At 35.2% G+C, this 17920-nt stretch overlaps 1 protein-coding gene across 8 annotated transcripts in view; it reads left to right on the top strand.

Moving 5' to 3' along the window:
* The window catches only part of LOC143238868 (uncharacterized), a 303511-nt gene that overhangs the window by 208246 nt on the left and 77345 nt on the right, over positions 1-17920 (top strand). For 6 of the 8 annotated variants that reach the window (XM_076479463.1, XM_076479462.1, XM_076479464.1 and 3 more), the window contains 2 exons: positions 10602-11246; positions 14747-14924. In XM_076479463.1, coding sequence (XP_076335578.1) covers positions 10602-11246; positions 14747-14924 — 823 coding nt within the window. Of the gene's footprint in view, positions 1-4394; positions 4501-10272; positions 10290-10601; positions 11247-14746; positions 14925-17920 lie in introns of those variants that run through there. The other 2 variants (XM_076479468.1, XM_076479466.1) reach the window with 2 other exon arrangements.

The raw sequence follows: 17920 nt of genomic DNA on the forward strand, positions 1-17920 counted from the left end.
TTTCTATTTTCAAAGCGATAACAGAATTTTCAAAACTTCTACAATACACAAAGACACGTCCGACATGTATGGCTTCAACATTTACAGTTTTCTGGGCCAGTGTTTCTAAAGTGTACAGTATGATGTCGCCACTGTTTTGGGGCAAATTTCTCTGAATACGTACCTCACACCGACATAAAATAATTTTAAATGACAGACAATGGACAAAGCTTTTGAAACATTTATAATGTGTTTAACGTCTTTTCCAGCAAACCAAGGAAATAAACGATGATGAGGTGTTAAAATTAACATCTCATCGGGCGGAAGATTTAATTTGAAAGCAACAAGAGAAACACAAAAATTATACGTATGGCAAAATCTTTTATTGTAATCATTTAGTAAACACTTATGTTTTAAAAACGTGTTGTTAGGCCATTGTCCCATTACTTTTTCACGTATAAAAATCTCCATTTTCCATATTTTCCATACAATAACTGCAACTTTTAAATAAATAAAAAGGTTAGAGTCTAAAATCAATCCAGAAAGTACATAACTTCATTTTAACATACCTCAAATCAAGAGATATTTTGGGTATATCCATTTGGAACTTATAATTATATTAGTTGTTTTTTTTAAAGCGCGTAATCTCCTTTAGGCATATACTTGGTGCAGATGTTCAAATTATGTAATTCTGTTATAACGTTATACACAACAGCCAAGACATTTATTTATTGTTATCCGTAACTGAAATGGTAAGAGTAAATTGTATTCTTCAATAAATAATTACTGAACATGAAATTGTGTGTTCTCCTTTACCTGTTCTCCTGGACTTCAGTTTTACTTCAAAGGGAAATACATAGAGTGCGTAATACTTTTCCCGCCATATTTAGTTTCCACCATGCACAGGTGATTAGGAAAGGGTGGATTTGAAGTGTATTAGTCACGAAGTCCTTGAAAGTGGAATTACATAACAGGTGTGTATCTCTTTAACTGTATTACTAACATTCAGATGGTGCGAATGGTAGTAGTTTTAGGTTTAAATGACTGATAAGTTACAACGCTAAATCTGTGAGCGATTATTAGGAGCCTGTTTATAAAAACAGATAATTGGGGACATGGTGAAATACATGTAAAGGAGATTACCGTTATAATTCAAATTCTTATATATGCTTTGCAGTTCTTACTATAATTCTACATTTTAATAAAAGCTTATGTTTATGATCTGTATAGGTAATCTGATATAAGACAATTATTCATATTAGATCTCATTAATTTCTACACCTGTATTTGCTAATATACAGAAGTGGTATGCATTTCGGTGACGAGTTTCAATTTGTATTTTTAAAATGGATGGTAAACAAAGTCAGCAGCTGAAATATTATCACAGACAAAATGCAGTAGAAGGGAAACCTTCTGACAATTTCTTGGTTTTAACCCTTTTATTCTATGTGCTATATAATCTGGTAAAGTAGAACATAGTAGTTATCTTCATTAAGGTGGAAAAACAAGACAGAATGTTGTTCAAGTATTAGATGTTTAACACGAGGTTTCTCAGTAGTTATATTTTCAAGAACTGTTTAAATTATACTTATGGAAGATCTTTTTCTTCAATACTTTCTAGTTGAACATTGAACTCTTAAGAAAGTCTGACCTTTATTGAGTCTTCTGTTTTAACAAGACAATTTTCACTGTCGTGTTTTTCTGTTTGTATGTATATTGGACCGTGTAACGAAGCTAACTTTAAGCCTATACTCACAAGGAACTGATAGAACCACTAGCTTTTAGATAGGCATACAATAGTTTAGAAATCATAAAGCCCCAGTCCCTATAGAGTTATAACTAATATCCTTCTAATCAATTTGATGACTCCCAAAGTAATAAGATTTTAACGCCCACCAGTGGCACAGCAGAATGTCTGCGGGCTCACACTACTAAAAACCAGGCTTCGATACCCATGGTGGGTAGAGCACAGATAGTCCATTGTATAGCTTTGTGCTTAATTTCATAAACAGAACAAACAATAAAATTTTAGTGTATATATAGACGAAAGAGATGTATCTCATGGCAAAATCTAGTGATTAGCATCCTGGGCTGTGGATCCGAGGGTCCATGGTTTGCATTCATTACTAAAGCAACGATCAAATCTCACTTTCTGATTAAAGTATCCTAAGAGCTGGATATGGCTACTGTTGGCTCGTGCCTTCCCTAAAGTCTATCACTTCAAAGTTAGGGCTATCTGGTGAAATAGCGTTTGTGTCGCTTTGGGCGAATGTCTAAAACTTACAAGCAATCCTAACCTCAATCCAAATGACATGTTGTAAATACACACGTAAATGCAAGTTACATAGATAAATTCAGAAATTTATTTCATTGTGAGAACTAGTGCTACTACCATGTGTTTCGACCAACCAACGCAATTTTTTTTCACCACACATTTCTTCACAAAACTTTGAAAAGCCAGAAACAGTCATTTTTCTATTAATTACTGACATATGTGAAAACCAAACTACACACAACGTTACGGTAAAAAAAATTGATCAAATATTTTGGCACCAGGTGGCATTGAGTACAATTCTTCAAAATTCATTGTTATCATAATGGTGAAATTATTGTTTAAAGCTTAAAGAATATTTTTAAAAAGTCTTAATGTTTTAATGATTTTCCTGGCGGTAATGTTAGTTATTACAAAAAAGAGAAAGCTGGGCCTTGTAATAGTAATACTTTTATGTGTGTGTTAAATTTTGCAAAACATTAAAATCGAAAGTATTTCTAAACGGGCAATCTACTGTGAATATATATGTATATGTATATATATATTAATAGTTGGCAGTGGCCATTCTTTCAATCAGAAATATGCAATCTCTATTCCTGCTGTATTATTGTATTAGCCTGACTGCGTCACGTGCTTCTGGTGTATCTTCGTCATGACGTCTGAAATACAAAATAAAATAGAAGTGTAACGATCGTAAAACTTGGCGTTGTCACGCTGGGCTGTTATCTACGAAGATGCTTCTAAAATCGTAACTTCAGCATTTCGAGTCGTTTCTTTGGCAGATATCTGTCGTACTTCAGATGCCAAAAGGACGTAAACAGATGTTAATATCAAGTATATACAATTCTAGCTTTTATTCACAAAATGTTTCGCTAATTTTGTCGGTTTTTTAAAGCTTGTTTGCGGTATTAAAATGTGTATTTAGTAGGATATATTGCATGTGATGTAACATCAAAACACAAACTCTTTGTTGTTTAGTAGGGCATACTGTACGTTAAATAACCCCACAAGTTAAACTGTCAACTATTTGGAGAATCACTGTTTTTGTTACTGTTTTCTTCACCCATCTTTTCTGGGATACTTTTTATCTTTCTTATATTGATTTGTCAAATTTTGGGAATACTATCCAGCATCTGTAATCGTGGGTTTGGGAATACTATCCCGCATCCGCAATAGTTTTATACGTACTACTAGTAATTTATAACTGTAGTTTATTTTGATTCATAGAATATCACCGCTCATCTTTTATCTATAACCTGTTTATCTTATTCAAGGGAATCTACTCCTTACTTGTATTATTTTCTTATGTGCTGTTATTTCTTAAGATGATTACTTAACACTTTTAACCTTAGTATATGAATATAGGACTAACCTTTATCTACGTTTGCTGGATTTCATTAGATATTATTGGGATTACTGCCGAAGTTATCGCCAGTAGAGAGATACCTAACTGATGAATCAATATGCTATAATCTTTATAGGCTTTTGTTCTATGACATTAGTCACATTACCTTTTAGCTAAACTTATACAATACATTTACTACATTTTTGCTGGTCTGCATAGGCTACTGATACCGTAACAACCTAATCTTGCCTTCTACATTACACATAAAAAAACAGCAAATATAAATCCAGGGTAAACAATGTTAATAGTTTTATGTATGAGAGATAGTAGTCGAGAAAAAACGAAGAAATTCTGAGCTAAATGTGATATGATCTTTTTTTTTTTACACTTGCTTATTGTGTGGTACCAAAAAACATGGAGTTAGGCTTAAGTTGTTAATTCTAAAGTATAAGTGATTTATAAAGTCTTAATCTTCGAAAGTTACACCAGAACAATAAATTATTCGGAATCTTTTTCACAGTAATAATACATTTTCATGATATTATGTAATAACTCCAGGAGTAACACCAGGTGTACACTGTTCACGAGAGTACATCCTTCCTTTTGAGGTATTCTGCTGATTCATTATGATTTGTCATCTTCACTGCCACATAGTTTTAAAGTGTTTTTGTTAAGAATGGAATTCCTGACTTGTCATCCTTTTCTCTACACATTCTGCTGCGTTACAATGATGCGCCGCCACCTACAAGGCTTGAGCTGAATAGGATTAAAACATTAGAAACAAGTAGGGTTAAAAAGTTTCACTGGAATATCACACTCAGTAACAAATAGCGTGACTAAACTGTAAGCTGCGACTCCCCCTTGACAAGCAAGAAAGACGCTGTTCTATCGGGCTCATAATCAGGTAGATACAATATAGATACCGAACTTTTATTTTTAGTATTAAGTTGAAATGATTTATAAATTATATTTAAAATAAACTGATGAAATCAGTGTAAAGACAAAGTACAGCTGTATATAGCACGCTACTCGATAACCATGAAAATACCACACACATCCCTAATCTCACCACAGAAAACTGTTGATAACGAGGAAAACAAGTGTTGTTTAATAAAAATATTATTCGTTCACCTGAAATTAAATTTGGTCCAGCAGTTTAATCAGAATTGTTTGGCTGGGCGTGGCTTACTGGTTAGCATGCTGGAACTGTATTTCAGACAGTTTGGGGCTGTTAGAGGATGTTGGAGACTGATGATTTAGTGCTGTTGTGGGGCCCGGAATAATACAGCGATTACAGTGGGTTCGAATACTACCACTGAATACATCCGCCCTTTCAGTTGTAGAAGGCGTTATAATGTTACGTTCAATCCCATTATATGTTCAGTTAAGAGCAGTAGCCCAAGAGCTGGCGGTTGATACTGTAGAGTGACTAGTTGCCTTCTCTCTAGTTAATCAGATGACGTCCCTTGTCTAGCTTTTCGTGAAAACTCTAAAACAAACACTTGAGGGGTTGGCTCTGCTTATACAACTGGCATACTCTGAGATTTGTGTGTGCTGGTTTGCAAGTTAACTTACTCGTGTACTAGTAAAACTATGTAAAGAATATGTTAATCCTATCTTATCCCAATTATTGACGCAACCTCTTGGAAGCATGAATAAACACATGAACGCATTTAAAGGACTAGAAGTTTCATGTTATTTCTAAAGCAAATCTCCTTGTTTCATTTAATTAACATAATATTCCAAATATTGTAACACTCAAATAATGTGATATTATTACTACTAAGAACTACAGTTAAGTACAGTTTCTTTTTGTTATAATTTCTGTCTAAAATAAATATGCCCATCCCTCAGTGGTACAGCGGTATGTCTATGGATTTAACAAACGGTAGAAACCGGGTTTCGATAATCCATGGTGGGCAGAGCACATGCAGCTCATTGTGTAGGTTTTTGCTTAATTACAAGCATCCAAAATAAATAACGTTTATTCAAATGGTTTATTGATGTTTCAAGGTATAGTTCCGATTATCTCAAGTTTTTACTCTTCTTAGTTTCGTTTTTATTATTTTGAGATTTTTTTGATTTTTTTGCAAAAGGTCAAAGAAACAAACTTGTGCTATAACGAATTACGCTTTCGTGATCAGACACAAACTACTAATTCTGATCGTGTATCTGAAGTTGTCACTACTTCAGCTTAAGTAAAACAACCGCCTTTAATTTCGAACTGCTGACCAGAGAACAATCAGCAGGACCATCGCCTGCGTGGTTCGAATATAATATTTTAAAGCAAGTATATTGCTGCCGTTCGTTTGTTCTTGAAATTTATTGCGAGCAAATCACAGGCACCTATTGTAAAGAATTCGGCCCCTATAAAAAACCTAACAGTCGGTCACTCCCACTATTCCTTGGTAAAAGAGTAGCCCAAGAGTCGGCGATGAGTAGTGTTAGCTAGCTGCCTTAACTCTAGCCTATCACTGCTAAATTAGGGACGGCTAGCATTGCACGAAATTAAAAACTAACCAATCAAAACACGTACAATTTTATTGTTGTTTTCTCTGATTCTTGTTTGTTTGTTTTTTCCACCGGTTTTGTAACTTCAAGGATGTAATTTTAGAGAGAATCTATAATACAAACGATCAAATACCATTTTCAGTTAAACTTAAATAAACCCAAATTATAAGATGTTAAGTTTTCAGCCATCTTTGTTAGAAAATACGTTTGTTTTGGGATCTTGTAGGACGAGTATGTCGTAGTTTTATTCTGATGTTTCCAACTGTTGAACAATTAAAGTATGTTCCTTTGTTTTTTGGTAAAGTAACGTAAGTAGGTATCGTCACAGTTGTGTTCTATTTGTTCTCTTTGTTTGTTTGTTTGTAACTAAGCACAAAGCTACACAATGGGATATATGTGCTCTTCTTACCAGAGGTATCGAAACCCGGTTTCTATCATTGTAAATCCGAAGACAAACCGCTGTGTCGCAAGGGGAGCATTTATACTCTTTGGTTTTAGTAAGTGTAAGTAATAATCTATTATCTTTAGTTTGATAACTAGTATCTTCTTAGCTTAGTTTGGTTGTCTTGATTTGTTCAATAGTTTTAAATAATCTACTATCTATAGTTTAATAACAAGTATTTTTTCTAATTAGGTTTGATTGTCTTGATTTGTTCAATAGTTCTAAATAATATATTATCTTTAGTTTAATAACTAGTGTCTTCTTAGTTTAGTTTGATTGTCTTGATTTGTTCAATAGTTTTAAATAATATATTATCTTTAGTTTAATAACTAGTGTCTTCTTAGTTTAGTTTGGTTGTCTTGATTTGTTCAATAGTTTTAAATAATCTATTATCTATAGTTTAATAACAAGTACTTTTTTCTAATTAGGTTTGATTGTCTTGATTTGTTCAATAGTTCTAAATAATTTATCTTTGATTTAATAACAAGTATTTTTTTTAGTTTAGTTTGATTATCTTGATTTGTTCAGTAGTTTTAAATAATCTATTATCTACAGTTTAATAACAAGTATTTTTTTCTAGTTTAGTTTGATTGTCTTGATTTGTTCAGTAGTTCTAAATAATATATTATCTTTAGTTTAATAACTAGTGTCTTCTTAGTTTAATTTGCTTGTCTTGATTTGTTCAGTATTTCTAAATAATTTACCCTTGGTTTAATAACAAGTATTTTTTCTAGTTAGGTTTCATTGTCTTGATATATTGAGCGGTTTTAAGTAATAATATATTTTTTCAAAACTGGTATATATTCATTTTCCACTGACCCCTATTTTTGAGATTTCTCATTTATGATTAGGAGCAATAATTAACGAGTCGTAATTTATAAATATCCTAGCTGGTAGCAAACTTTTTATGTGTAAAATATATAACTATTTGTAATATCATCAACCATGGATGTCAAAAAGAGAAAGAGAATAACAACCCGAAAAACAAAAAATAACTATAGCCCCCCAGTGGCACAACGATATGTCTCAATGGACTTACAACGCTAGAAACTAGGTTTTGATACCCGTGATGGACAGAGTACAGATAGCCCATTTGGTAGTTTAGTGCTTAATTTCAAACAAACAGACTCTACCTATATTTCTCGATTATCCTATTGGCTTTCGAATGACATCATAAGTGACGACATTTCCGGTATAGTTGCGAGTCCTAAAATTATGAAGTCACTTTCGGTTGTGCATTTTTTATATTCAGTTATGTCGGCTTTTAATATTTTCTCTTTATAATTATTGCACAATCAATAATTATTCAGTATTGCATCCAAATATGTCTTTTATGTTTGGCTTTTTTATGAAAAATGAAAATATAAAGCTGCTTTGGATTACTGAGTTTTTTAACATATAACATTGCCAATTTCACGTGCCTTTCGTACTCGAGTCGTGTCTACATCTCGTGCAATGATTACCATGATAATACCAAGACAGAATATCGCCGTAGGGAAAAAATGTACAGAATTTTAAATAGAAGCGCTTGATAACCATTTAGTCCTGTTGCGAAGCAAAGAGTCGATTATGTGATTCGACTTCATTCAACGTATTCATTTTCTTTTTCTTTCTGTTTTTTAATTATTGTTGTTGTTGTAAGTACTAGATTGGATGTTACTGTTTTCCTGTATCGGTTACGAATTTAAGAACTTCGAATGTTTTATTAAAACTGGTAATAATAAATAGCATACAAACGTGAAAAAATAACACTCATGACAATCAGTGATTTTTTTTACTATTAAGAATTGACATAAACAATAGATAACATATTGAAAATAGAATAATATTTAAACTTTCTATTATCACTAACATCAGAATCAAATACTGACTGACAAAAATATGCTTAAAAAGGAATAAAATTATGATTTTTGATAAAAATAGAATAAAACAAGCAATAAATCTCTTTGTTTCTTTCAAATTGTTTGCAAAAAGGTAAGCAATGGTTCATCTGCGTTACCTTTCCCTAACTTTCAACTGATAGCGTGAAGGGAAAATAACAGCTGGTCTGTTTGTTTGTTTTGTTGTTGTTGTTTTTAATTTCGCGCAAAGCTACACAAGGGCTATCTGTGCTAGCCATCCTAATTTAATAGTGTAAGTGCAGCTAGTCTTCACCACCCACCGCCAATTTTTGGGGTACTCTTTTACCAACAAATAGTGGGATTGACCATAATAGTATAACGTTCTCACGACTGAAAGGGCGATCATGTTTAGTGCGACGGGGATTCGAACCCGCGATCTTCATAGTATGAGTCAAACTCCTTAACCCACTTGGCCATGCCGGGCCAAACGCTAGTCAACTTACCGCCAACTTTTGGCTACCCAAATTTAATAGTAAGGTGTGGCCGTTACTTTTATAGTACCTCCATGGTATTACATTGAGGAGTGTGATATTGCGGTAACTGGACACAAACTATGAATCCTCATGTTCATTGACCGCCACGCTCACCCACAGTGAATTGCAAATGATCTGATGTAGGAATAATATTTAAAACTTTGTAAACAGCTGACAGTAAAATGAAACAATGGACAAGAGGTTTGTTCACGAGTAAGTAACACTTAACAGTTACATTAAGTAAACAGCGGAATAACATTGGATACCAAATGTACCAGTAATGAAATAATACGTAAATTATGCGTTACTGGTTGACAATATAATAAAACACTTGGCCAGGTGGGTTAAGGCGTTCGACTCTTAATCTAAGGGTCGCGGGTTCGAATCCCCGTTACACCAAACATGTTCGTCCTTTCAGCCGTTGGGGTATTACAAAGTTACGGCCAATCCCACTATTCGTTGGTAAAAGAGTAGCCCAAGAGTTGGCGGTGGGTGATGATGACTATCTGCCTTCCGTCTAGTATTACACTGCTAAATTAGAGACGGCTAGCACAGATAGCCTTTGTGTAGTTTTGTGCGAAATTCAAACCAAACTAAATCATTGAATAGCCAATGTGATAAGAAGGAAATATTTCTTTATATTCTTCATTGATACTGACAGTTTCATTTTTGTTTTCAAAAATTAGTCCCAAGGGTAAACGTGACAGATATTTTTGGTTATTTTAATAAACTCGACGCCTATAAGGACTGCGTAACACTTATGGAGTAATTATTCCCATATGGCATTTGGCCAATCTTCGAAAAGCTATAGGTAATGTAGAAGCGATTGGTTTCAAAACAAGGCAGTCGGTACACAATTCACTCAAAAAAAAGTTTTACAGGAATATAAAAGTTCAAACTTTACGTATTTAGTAAATAATAACAAATGAAACTTTAATTTTTTTCCCTTCGAAAGGGTTCTTTCAAATAAAATTCCTACTGTTTTAATGCAAAATAAAATGAAACCATTCAGTTTTGGTAAGAAAAAACATTCGTGCAGTGACTTTTGGTTGGTAGTTGAAAAGTATTTACTGTAGCAGAAATAAAAGCAAGAGAACCTTGTAACAAGATCCTTTAGCAAAACATTTTTACGTCTGTTTTTTTTACTTCTTAAAAATCCCACACAGAAAACTCTTATTTCTGAATAGCAGAGTTGACCGTTTATTTGTCTGTCTCGAGCTGTTGTAAGGAAATGGCTGAACCAATTCGATGAAAGTTTCTAGGCTTCCTCTCCAAACAAGAGTGTAAATGGAACTGGATGAAGATTCGATGGTGGCTTTAATGTGAAACACTGAAAGTGTAGTTTTCACGTGAAACGATAAAAAATGTGATGTTACTTTTAAAATTTCAAAGCTGTGATTTTTAAAGTAAAATTGCAAGTTTAATGTAAAAACTGTAAGTCAATGTATAGTGTGAAATTGTGGCTATAATGTAAAACTGTAACAACGTATAGTGTGAAATTATGGCTTTAATATAAAACTGTAAAAAAAATGTGAGTTTAACGCTGCCGTTCAAACATACGTTTAAATAAATGGGAAATATTGACAAATGTACAAGTGTCTTATAAGGTTTCGGTTATACTAGTACATTCTGTAAAGTAATAAAGCAGAGGGCGCTAATACGTATTTTAAATTTACAGGAGTATGTCCTCTAAGCGGAAGAGTCCCCCGACGAAGTTCCTCACTGACCACAACAACCAACACGTTGAGAACGACTTGGACGACAAGTGCGCGAAATCTGATGACGAAGAAGCTCCTAAGAATTCGTTTGATGGGACGACATTAGAACAGAGTAACGGGAATCTCAACATTAGACTCAGTCCCATTGAAGAAATGGGTACGTCGGAAAACTGCGTGGTTGGCGAACTCAGCGTTTCACGACACCGGAAGGGTGACATCGATTCCCGTGACAGCTTGGCCAGTGAAGCCGCTGCCACCCTTCTGCACAAGCGTAAGCACAGACTGCTACAAAGCGTTTCGTGTACCCGATCAGTGTCTGCCACAGACTCGGAGTGCGACTCCGAAGATGACTATAGCGGAACCGAAGAAGGCAGAGCTGATACCAAGCTTCCGCCCGAAATATTGAATAACATGCACGTGAGGGAAAACTGTAAACCCTTTGGTGGATATACCGGAAGGAAGAAGATGGATGACGTGCTGAAAAAACTGACATCCAAAATGAGTTCCAGTGCGTCGCTAAATGAACAAAATCAGGCTTGGAGTAGTGGGGAAACCATGGTGACAGAACCCTCCAACGCCCCCACAAGGGGAAGACGTGAAAGAAGGTAGGTACAAAAGCAAATATCGTAATTTATTTACACAAGACGATCCTGTACAAGAGAATACCGCGAAATGTCGTATACGTTATCGAATTAAGTAATGTATTACAGATAATGATAAACTGCACACGTCTACAAAGAGTTTCTAAACCCAATAACAAGCTTTGTGTTACTGTAGATACAGTTGTACATGTAATAACAAACTGCGTGTTTCTATAGAAACAACTTGACCATGGTTTTCCATTACACAAATTATTTGCTTGCTGATGCACGTTTTTAGGTGTAGGAAATAAATTATCATGTTACGTCTTTCTGCTCTGTTAATCAAGGTTTGAGATATCTTGTTCGTTCCAAATAAAGAAAAATATTCGAATGTAAACAGAGCAGTTATCGATATCGGCCTGTTTACACAACCCTTCTCCCCCTCAGTGATAAGTCTGAAAGATTAAACCGCTAAAAATAGAGTTTCGATACCCGTAGAGGGCACAGTACAGATAGTCCAGTCAAATCACTGTGTAGCTTTGTACTTCGATACATCCAAGCAACCAACCTCTTTATATACATAGATAAGTAAAGAAGAGATATAACTTTGTTTATTAAAGATTAGATTTCTTATATTCTGATTTAAAGCCTTTAATTGTCAACCCATAGCTTATAAATACCATTACGCTCACGCCAGTAGTAATTAAACATCGGTATTTGAGTGTTAATTGTTCAATATAAAAACGTTGCACCAGGTTTTTCACTAACCCTGGAACTGCTTCTTCCATCTTTGATTCCCACGTTTACTGGGATAAGAACGGCGAGGTCTATTTGAGACCTCACATATAGGCAAGCTGTCTACACATCTTCTACTGTATAAAGTCGTTGGCTTCTTTGTAAACAAAAAAATCCATTTGGAAAGGTGTCGAAGTCCTTCAAAATATGTCGCCGAATAAGATTACCATCTCTCTCATGAAGCCCCTGCTAGTACAGCGGTGAGTCTACGGATTTACAACGCTAAAATCAGGGGCTCGATTCCCCTCGTTGGGCTTAGCAGATAGTCCGATGTGGATTTGCTATAAAAAAACACACATACACACCCTCTCATGAAAACAGTTCTTTATTTCAAGATGTATCAGAAAGATTATCAAAATGGTCAACTTCAAATCCTTCTTTAGCATTTTGTTAGCAGGATTAGTATTCCTAGCGAGCCTCATTACTATATCTTGTTGGGTTGTAGGGTTCTCATTCGTTACCATAGTCTTTAGCTTGAGTATGATGACATTGCTGAACACCGAAGGCACCCTTACTCGACATGTATTGTTTGTGGCTCTGAAAAGAGCAGTAGCAATCCCTCTAACCGTATATCTTACCTGATTGCATTGCAGTATCACACTGTTGGTAATTTGCCATGAACAAAAATTTAATTACTAAATATGCCATATGTCTCTATTTGTGATCACGTGCAACTGTTTTTGTTTTTTTTACCTTTCTCTTAAACATAACTGAATAAAAAATCATAAATATTTTTTTTATATTTCTGTAGCTTTAATTCAGTCTACTGATGATCCCTTGATTAGCCTCACCTGTTAATCAAGCCTGGATCTACAAGGCCTAATCTAATCTAGTCAAGCCCAGCTTAAACTAAAACTACACAGTTAAGCGTGAAGGTATCAACAAAGTTCAGTTACCTAAACTGCATGTAAAAGGTCAATACAGCTTATTGATATTTAATTTAGGCTTCATTTCAAAAATTAGAAGCGTCTTCTTTACCCGTAGTATAGTCTCATTTTTGGATTTATTGATTACTATTAATATACTAGGATTTGGGACCACATCACATTCACTCAATGCATACCGAACAATGCTTAAACTGTTCTTAAATCTAGGGCTAAAGTGCACCACTAAATGATTTCCCAGTTTTCTAAAAGTAGATCCGACGTGAGTGACCAAACAACATTGTTTGGCAGCAGAATTCATAAATAATACGTAACTGTTGCTAAACTAGATACGATTTTTAAGCCTGAAAAACATTTTTTGAATTTTCAATACAGGTCTGAACATAAAACGAAATTGAACTTCTCGGTAGATACTCTTGATTAGGCTGTTCAGTTTCAAAATTCGTGAGTGTGAGTCTGTGTACACTAAAGAGACCATTACCTGGCATTTAAGGACGCCATAGGTCAGTGACCCGAACGAATATAGTTGTTGAACAGTTTTATTTATGGTAAAATCAATGAAGCATTTCGAGAAAGAGTTAAGTTTTAAAACAGGTTTTCGTTTAAGTAAGTATCGCTGTTAAAGTTCCAAGGAATTGACGATAGGTTGTGTACGAGACATAAGATATTTTACAAGATGTTCTGTGGAATGAAATAGAACAAAACTATTAAAGTGGGTGTATAATTTGGTGCAGGTTGGTTTCTGATAACACCCAGCATTAAGACGTACTTGTTCGTTAAAAACTTATATGTTAATAAGCGGTGGAGCAGAACGCTGTTGGTGTTCATAAGTGAACTTAATGTTAATGTGTTTAGAATTCAACTATTTTACAAATTTTACGAATTAGTTATTTAAATATTGCAAATATTCCATATTATAACGATTGTAAACAAACTGTTTGTAATCAGAAGGACAACCCTTCAAATGACTGTTCTCGTGAAAGCAAATGAAAGCATTTACCATTACAGGTGTTATGCTTGACCCTCTGCTGGCTCCACTTGTCTGTTCATGAAAAAAAAAAAATTCATAAAGGCTAGTGAACAGCAAGTGAACTTTTAGTCGCAGTTTAAGTAATTAATCGAAACTAATCTATCCTAGCGCTTTGCCTAACCTACTCTACCATAATTCAGTATGTCCTAACTTAATCTGATTTATCCTAGCTTTGCTTTATCTAATCTACCTTAACTTATTAACCCAACCTAAAATCGCATTGTAACATATTATAATCTAGCCAAGTGTAGCCTAATCTAGGCTGTTTTTGCGACAGAAAAGTTAGTGATTGACGTAAGTATTATTCTACTTTCTTCGATCAAACCAGTTTTCTTTTCTGTGGTTATCCAACATTGAAAAAAACAGTGGCGCGGTGATAAATAAATCTAAGGGCTTCGGGTTTCGATACTTGTGCTGTGTACAACACAAATAATACCTTGTGTGGCCTTGCGCTTAGCAACAGAAGAAACAACTTAAATATTTCTTTCGTGGCTGAAACATCATACTATAATTGAGGAATTTCTATACATCGGTAGAAATCTAAAGATTAAAACATAAATATATGTTGTATGTCCCCCCGCCAGTACAGCGGTAAGTCTACGGATTTATAATGCTAAAATCAGGGGTTCGATTCCCCTCGATGGGCTCAGTAGATAGCCCGATGTGGCTTTGCTATACGAAAAACACACACACGCACAATGTTGTATGGAAATACCTTCGTTGTTGTTGTTTAGAGAAAGCTTGTAAATTTATGTAATTATTGTTCATATAAGTTGTTTGGACAAGTTACGGTTATAATGTTTCTTTTATTTTAGTATATTCAGTTCATCCAACGATCACGATAGCTCTTCAGTGGATGAAGAAAGAAAAGAACTACGCTCTGCCATAGCCAGCGAAAGTCTAAATGAGAAAGAGCGACACCTAACGGAGATGATTCAGCAGCTACAGGCACTCCGGGAACAGTTGATAGTTCAACAACGATACCAGAACAAGGTAAGCTGCCATAGAATTCAGTTCAAGGTTCCACATGGAATTATTATAATTGGTATTTGTATATTAAACACATGAGTCAACTGGAGCAGTCAGTAGCACCCGCCGCCTACAGTACTACTATCAACTAAATAGTAAAATTGATTCTCACGGCTGAATTTAATATGCTTATTCGGCGACATATCGTGGAAAAAAATCTTGCACCCTACGATACGCAGTTGATCCATTTATCGCCTACTTTGCCACACCCTGTTAGTGTGTTCATTACATTTATTCATTCCAGTCCACTTGCCTTAACTAGTCGTCAGTGGAGTTTGAACACATTAAAATTTACATGATGTATCTCTTTAAAACTTGTAGCTGTTTTTGTTGTTGTTGTTGTTTTTGCAACCAAATATATCTAATGAACTCAGTTTTTAAAATTGATAAAATATCAAGATATACTAAATGGACTTCCACAGGTTCCCCTGTTTTATTTCTTGCTTTTGAAGTTCACATGTCATGCTGTGTTGTAGCTTACAGAGTGCGTAAATATTCTCGTGATTTATGGCATGCGCACGACAGTACAAATTGCAACGTTAGGTTTTCCTTATGTGACAACACATTATTGTATAATGGTTCGAGTGGTTAAAATAAGTGACCAAGAGGCCTTTGTCTCCCTTTCTGGGAAATTATTATTTCAGAAAAAGCGTGATGAGTGAGCAACACATGCAACTAGATTTTTACATATGTACAGAAAGAACAACTAAAAAATAAGTAATCTACAATTCTGTTACATCTCTGGTTAGTTTCAAAACAATATATATGATAAATATTTCTTAGTCACTTTGTATTGTGGGTTATTTAACTTAAAATATCAAATGAAAGAGAGCTTGGCGTGGCATAATATTTATCGTGCTCCCATCATGTACACGAGGTTTATAGTTCGCGTTTCATTGCCGCGATAAATGCTCTCTCGCTATAAGAGTGATGGTCAAATCCCACAAATCGGTCAGATAAAAGTAGTCCAGAAATTAGTGGTTGGTTCTAGTCCCTCTTAGTTCAAAATGAGGCGACTATTGACGTGGTGTCTAGTCCTTTATGAAGCTTTGCGCGAAAATTCTGAAACAAACAGAGAAGTTATAACCCGAAGTCTTAAGCCCAACGGCTGGATAGTCACTCTCTGATTCTTCACATTCTGAAGATGAAACAATCTCGAAATGAAAAACGATTCCAAGAATGTTTGCCATATAAGCAAGCCGGTATTATAAATGTTTGCCATGAGAAAATGACTGTGGAAGCGATTTACGACAGTTTTAACAGAAACTTTCCTCGTTAGTTGAGAAAAAAGCATCGACATCTAGCGATAGAAATATGAACAAGACGAACCACAGGTAGTTTCTCAAGATAGTCTTACTTATCTTTGTATAATGTATTTGTTAAATTATATATTATCATATGCAGAGTTGAATTTTACTTATCTTATTACATATGCATTATCACATGCACAAAACCTTACATATCTTTGAAGAATTTTTGTGTTTTTGAATTTCGCGCAAAGCCACACAGTGTAAGACTAAATGGAAGGCAACTAGTCATCACCACCCACCGCTAACTTTTGGACTGATATTTTACCAACGAATTTTTACCCCACGGCTGAAAGATTACGAGTCGAGCGTCCTAATCATTTGGCCATACCGGCCCAGAAAGAATTTGTTACTTTGCTTGTTCAGTATCACGTGCATAGTATAACTTTCTATTGATATTGTTTATTCTTCTAGTAGAGTTCAGATAATATAACAATAGACTTGCATAATTCGTAAGTTTGGTAAGTTTATTGTATCACCAATATGCTTAACGTACACTGCTGGCCAAAATCTTAAGGCCAATGATAATAAAGAAAAATATGCATTTTGCGTTGTTAGACTCAACTACTTATTTGAGTAGAGCTTCGAAAGATGTAAATAAGAAAAGGGAAAATAAAAATAAAAACTTTTTTAGCATTTAATAGAGAAAATGTGAACACTATGAAATTAGCCTAAATACTAGCTGGTCAAAAGTTTAAGACCATACCAAAATAGGGTGGGAAATTCCCAACAAGAGGTCTAGTAGTGAGTTGCACGGCCGTCATTGCGAATAACTTCAAACATTCGCTTTGGCATGGTCGATATAAGCGTTTGCAGAAAGCTGGCTGGAATGTTATTCCAAGTGGTGAAGATGGCTTCACGAAAATCATGCACTGTTTGGAATTGACGTCCATTTCCATAAACTTCCCTTGCCATCCACCCCCAAACATTTTCAGTGAGGTTCAGTTCGGGCAAACACGTCGGATGGTCCAGAAAATTCCTTTGTCCTGTGGGCATTCTGGATTGCAGCGTTGTCTTGCTGAAAGATCCAGTCATTTTCACACAACCGAGGGCCTTCAGTCAATAAGGATGCTGTTTCCAACATGCTAATATAGCCAGCTGCTGTTTGACGCCCCTGTATAACCTGAAGTTCCATTGTTCCATGGAAAGAGAAAGCACCCCAGATCATAGTGGAACCTCCTCCACTGTGTCGTGTAGAAAATGTCTTCGGTGGGATATCCTTATCGTGCCAGTAACGTTGGAAGCCATCTGGACCATCCAGGTTAAATTTTTTCTCATCAGAGAACAAAATCTTCGTCCACTTTTCTACGTCACATGTTTGGTGCTTCTCAGCAAAGTTTAACCGAGCTGTTTCGTGGTGTGGAAGGAGGCGTGGTCTTTGAAGACGTTTACAGTTTTTAAAGCCTTTCTCTCGTAGATGCTGTCTTGAGCTGCATTCTGCGTCCGTAAGGGCCTTAATCTGGTTCGACGATCGGCTGGGGTCTTGCCGGACAACCCGTCGAATTTTCCTGTTCAACGCCGGCGAAATTTTCTTGGGCCGACCACTTGAAATTCTTGTTCTGTATCTCTCAGGGTATTTTAAGAAATTTGCAACAGCAGTTTTACTACGCCCAATCTCACCAGCGATGACATGTTGAGAGATACCTTGCTTTT

Source organism: Tachypleus tridentatus, chromosome 13 (assembly GCF_004210375.1).
Source record: "Tachypleus tridentatus isolate NWPU-2018 chromosome 13, ASM421037v1, whole genome shotgun sequence".
In the NCBI taxonomy this organism is placed as follows: domain Eukaryota; kingdom Metazoa; phylum Arthropoda; class Merostomata; order Xiphosura; family Limulidae; genus Tachypleus; species Tachypleus tridentatus.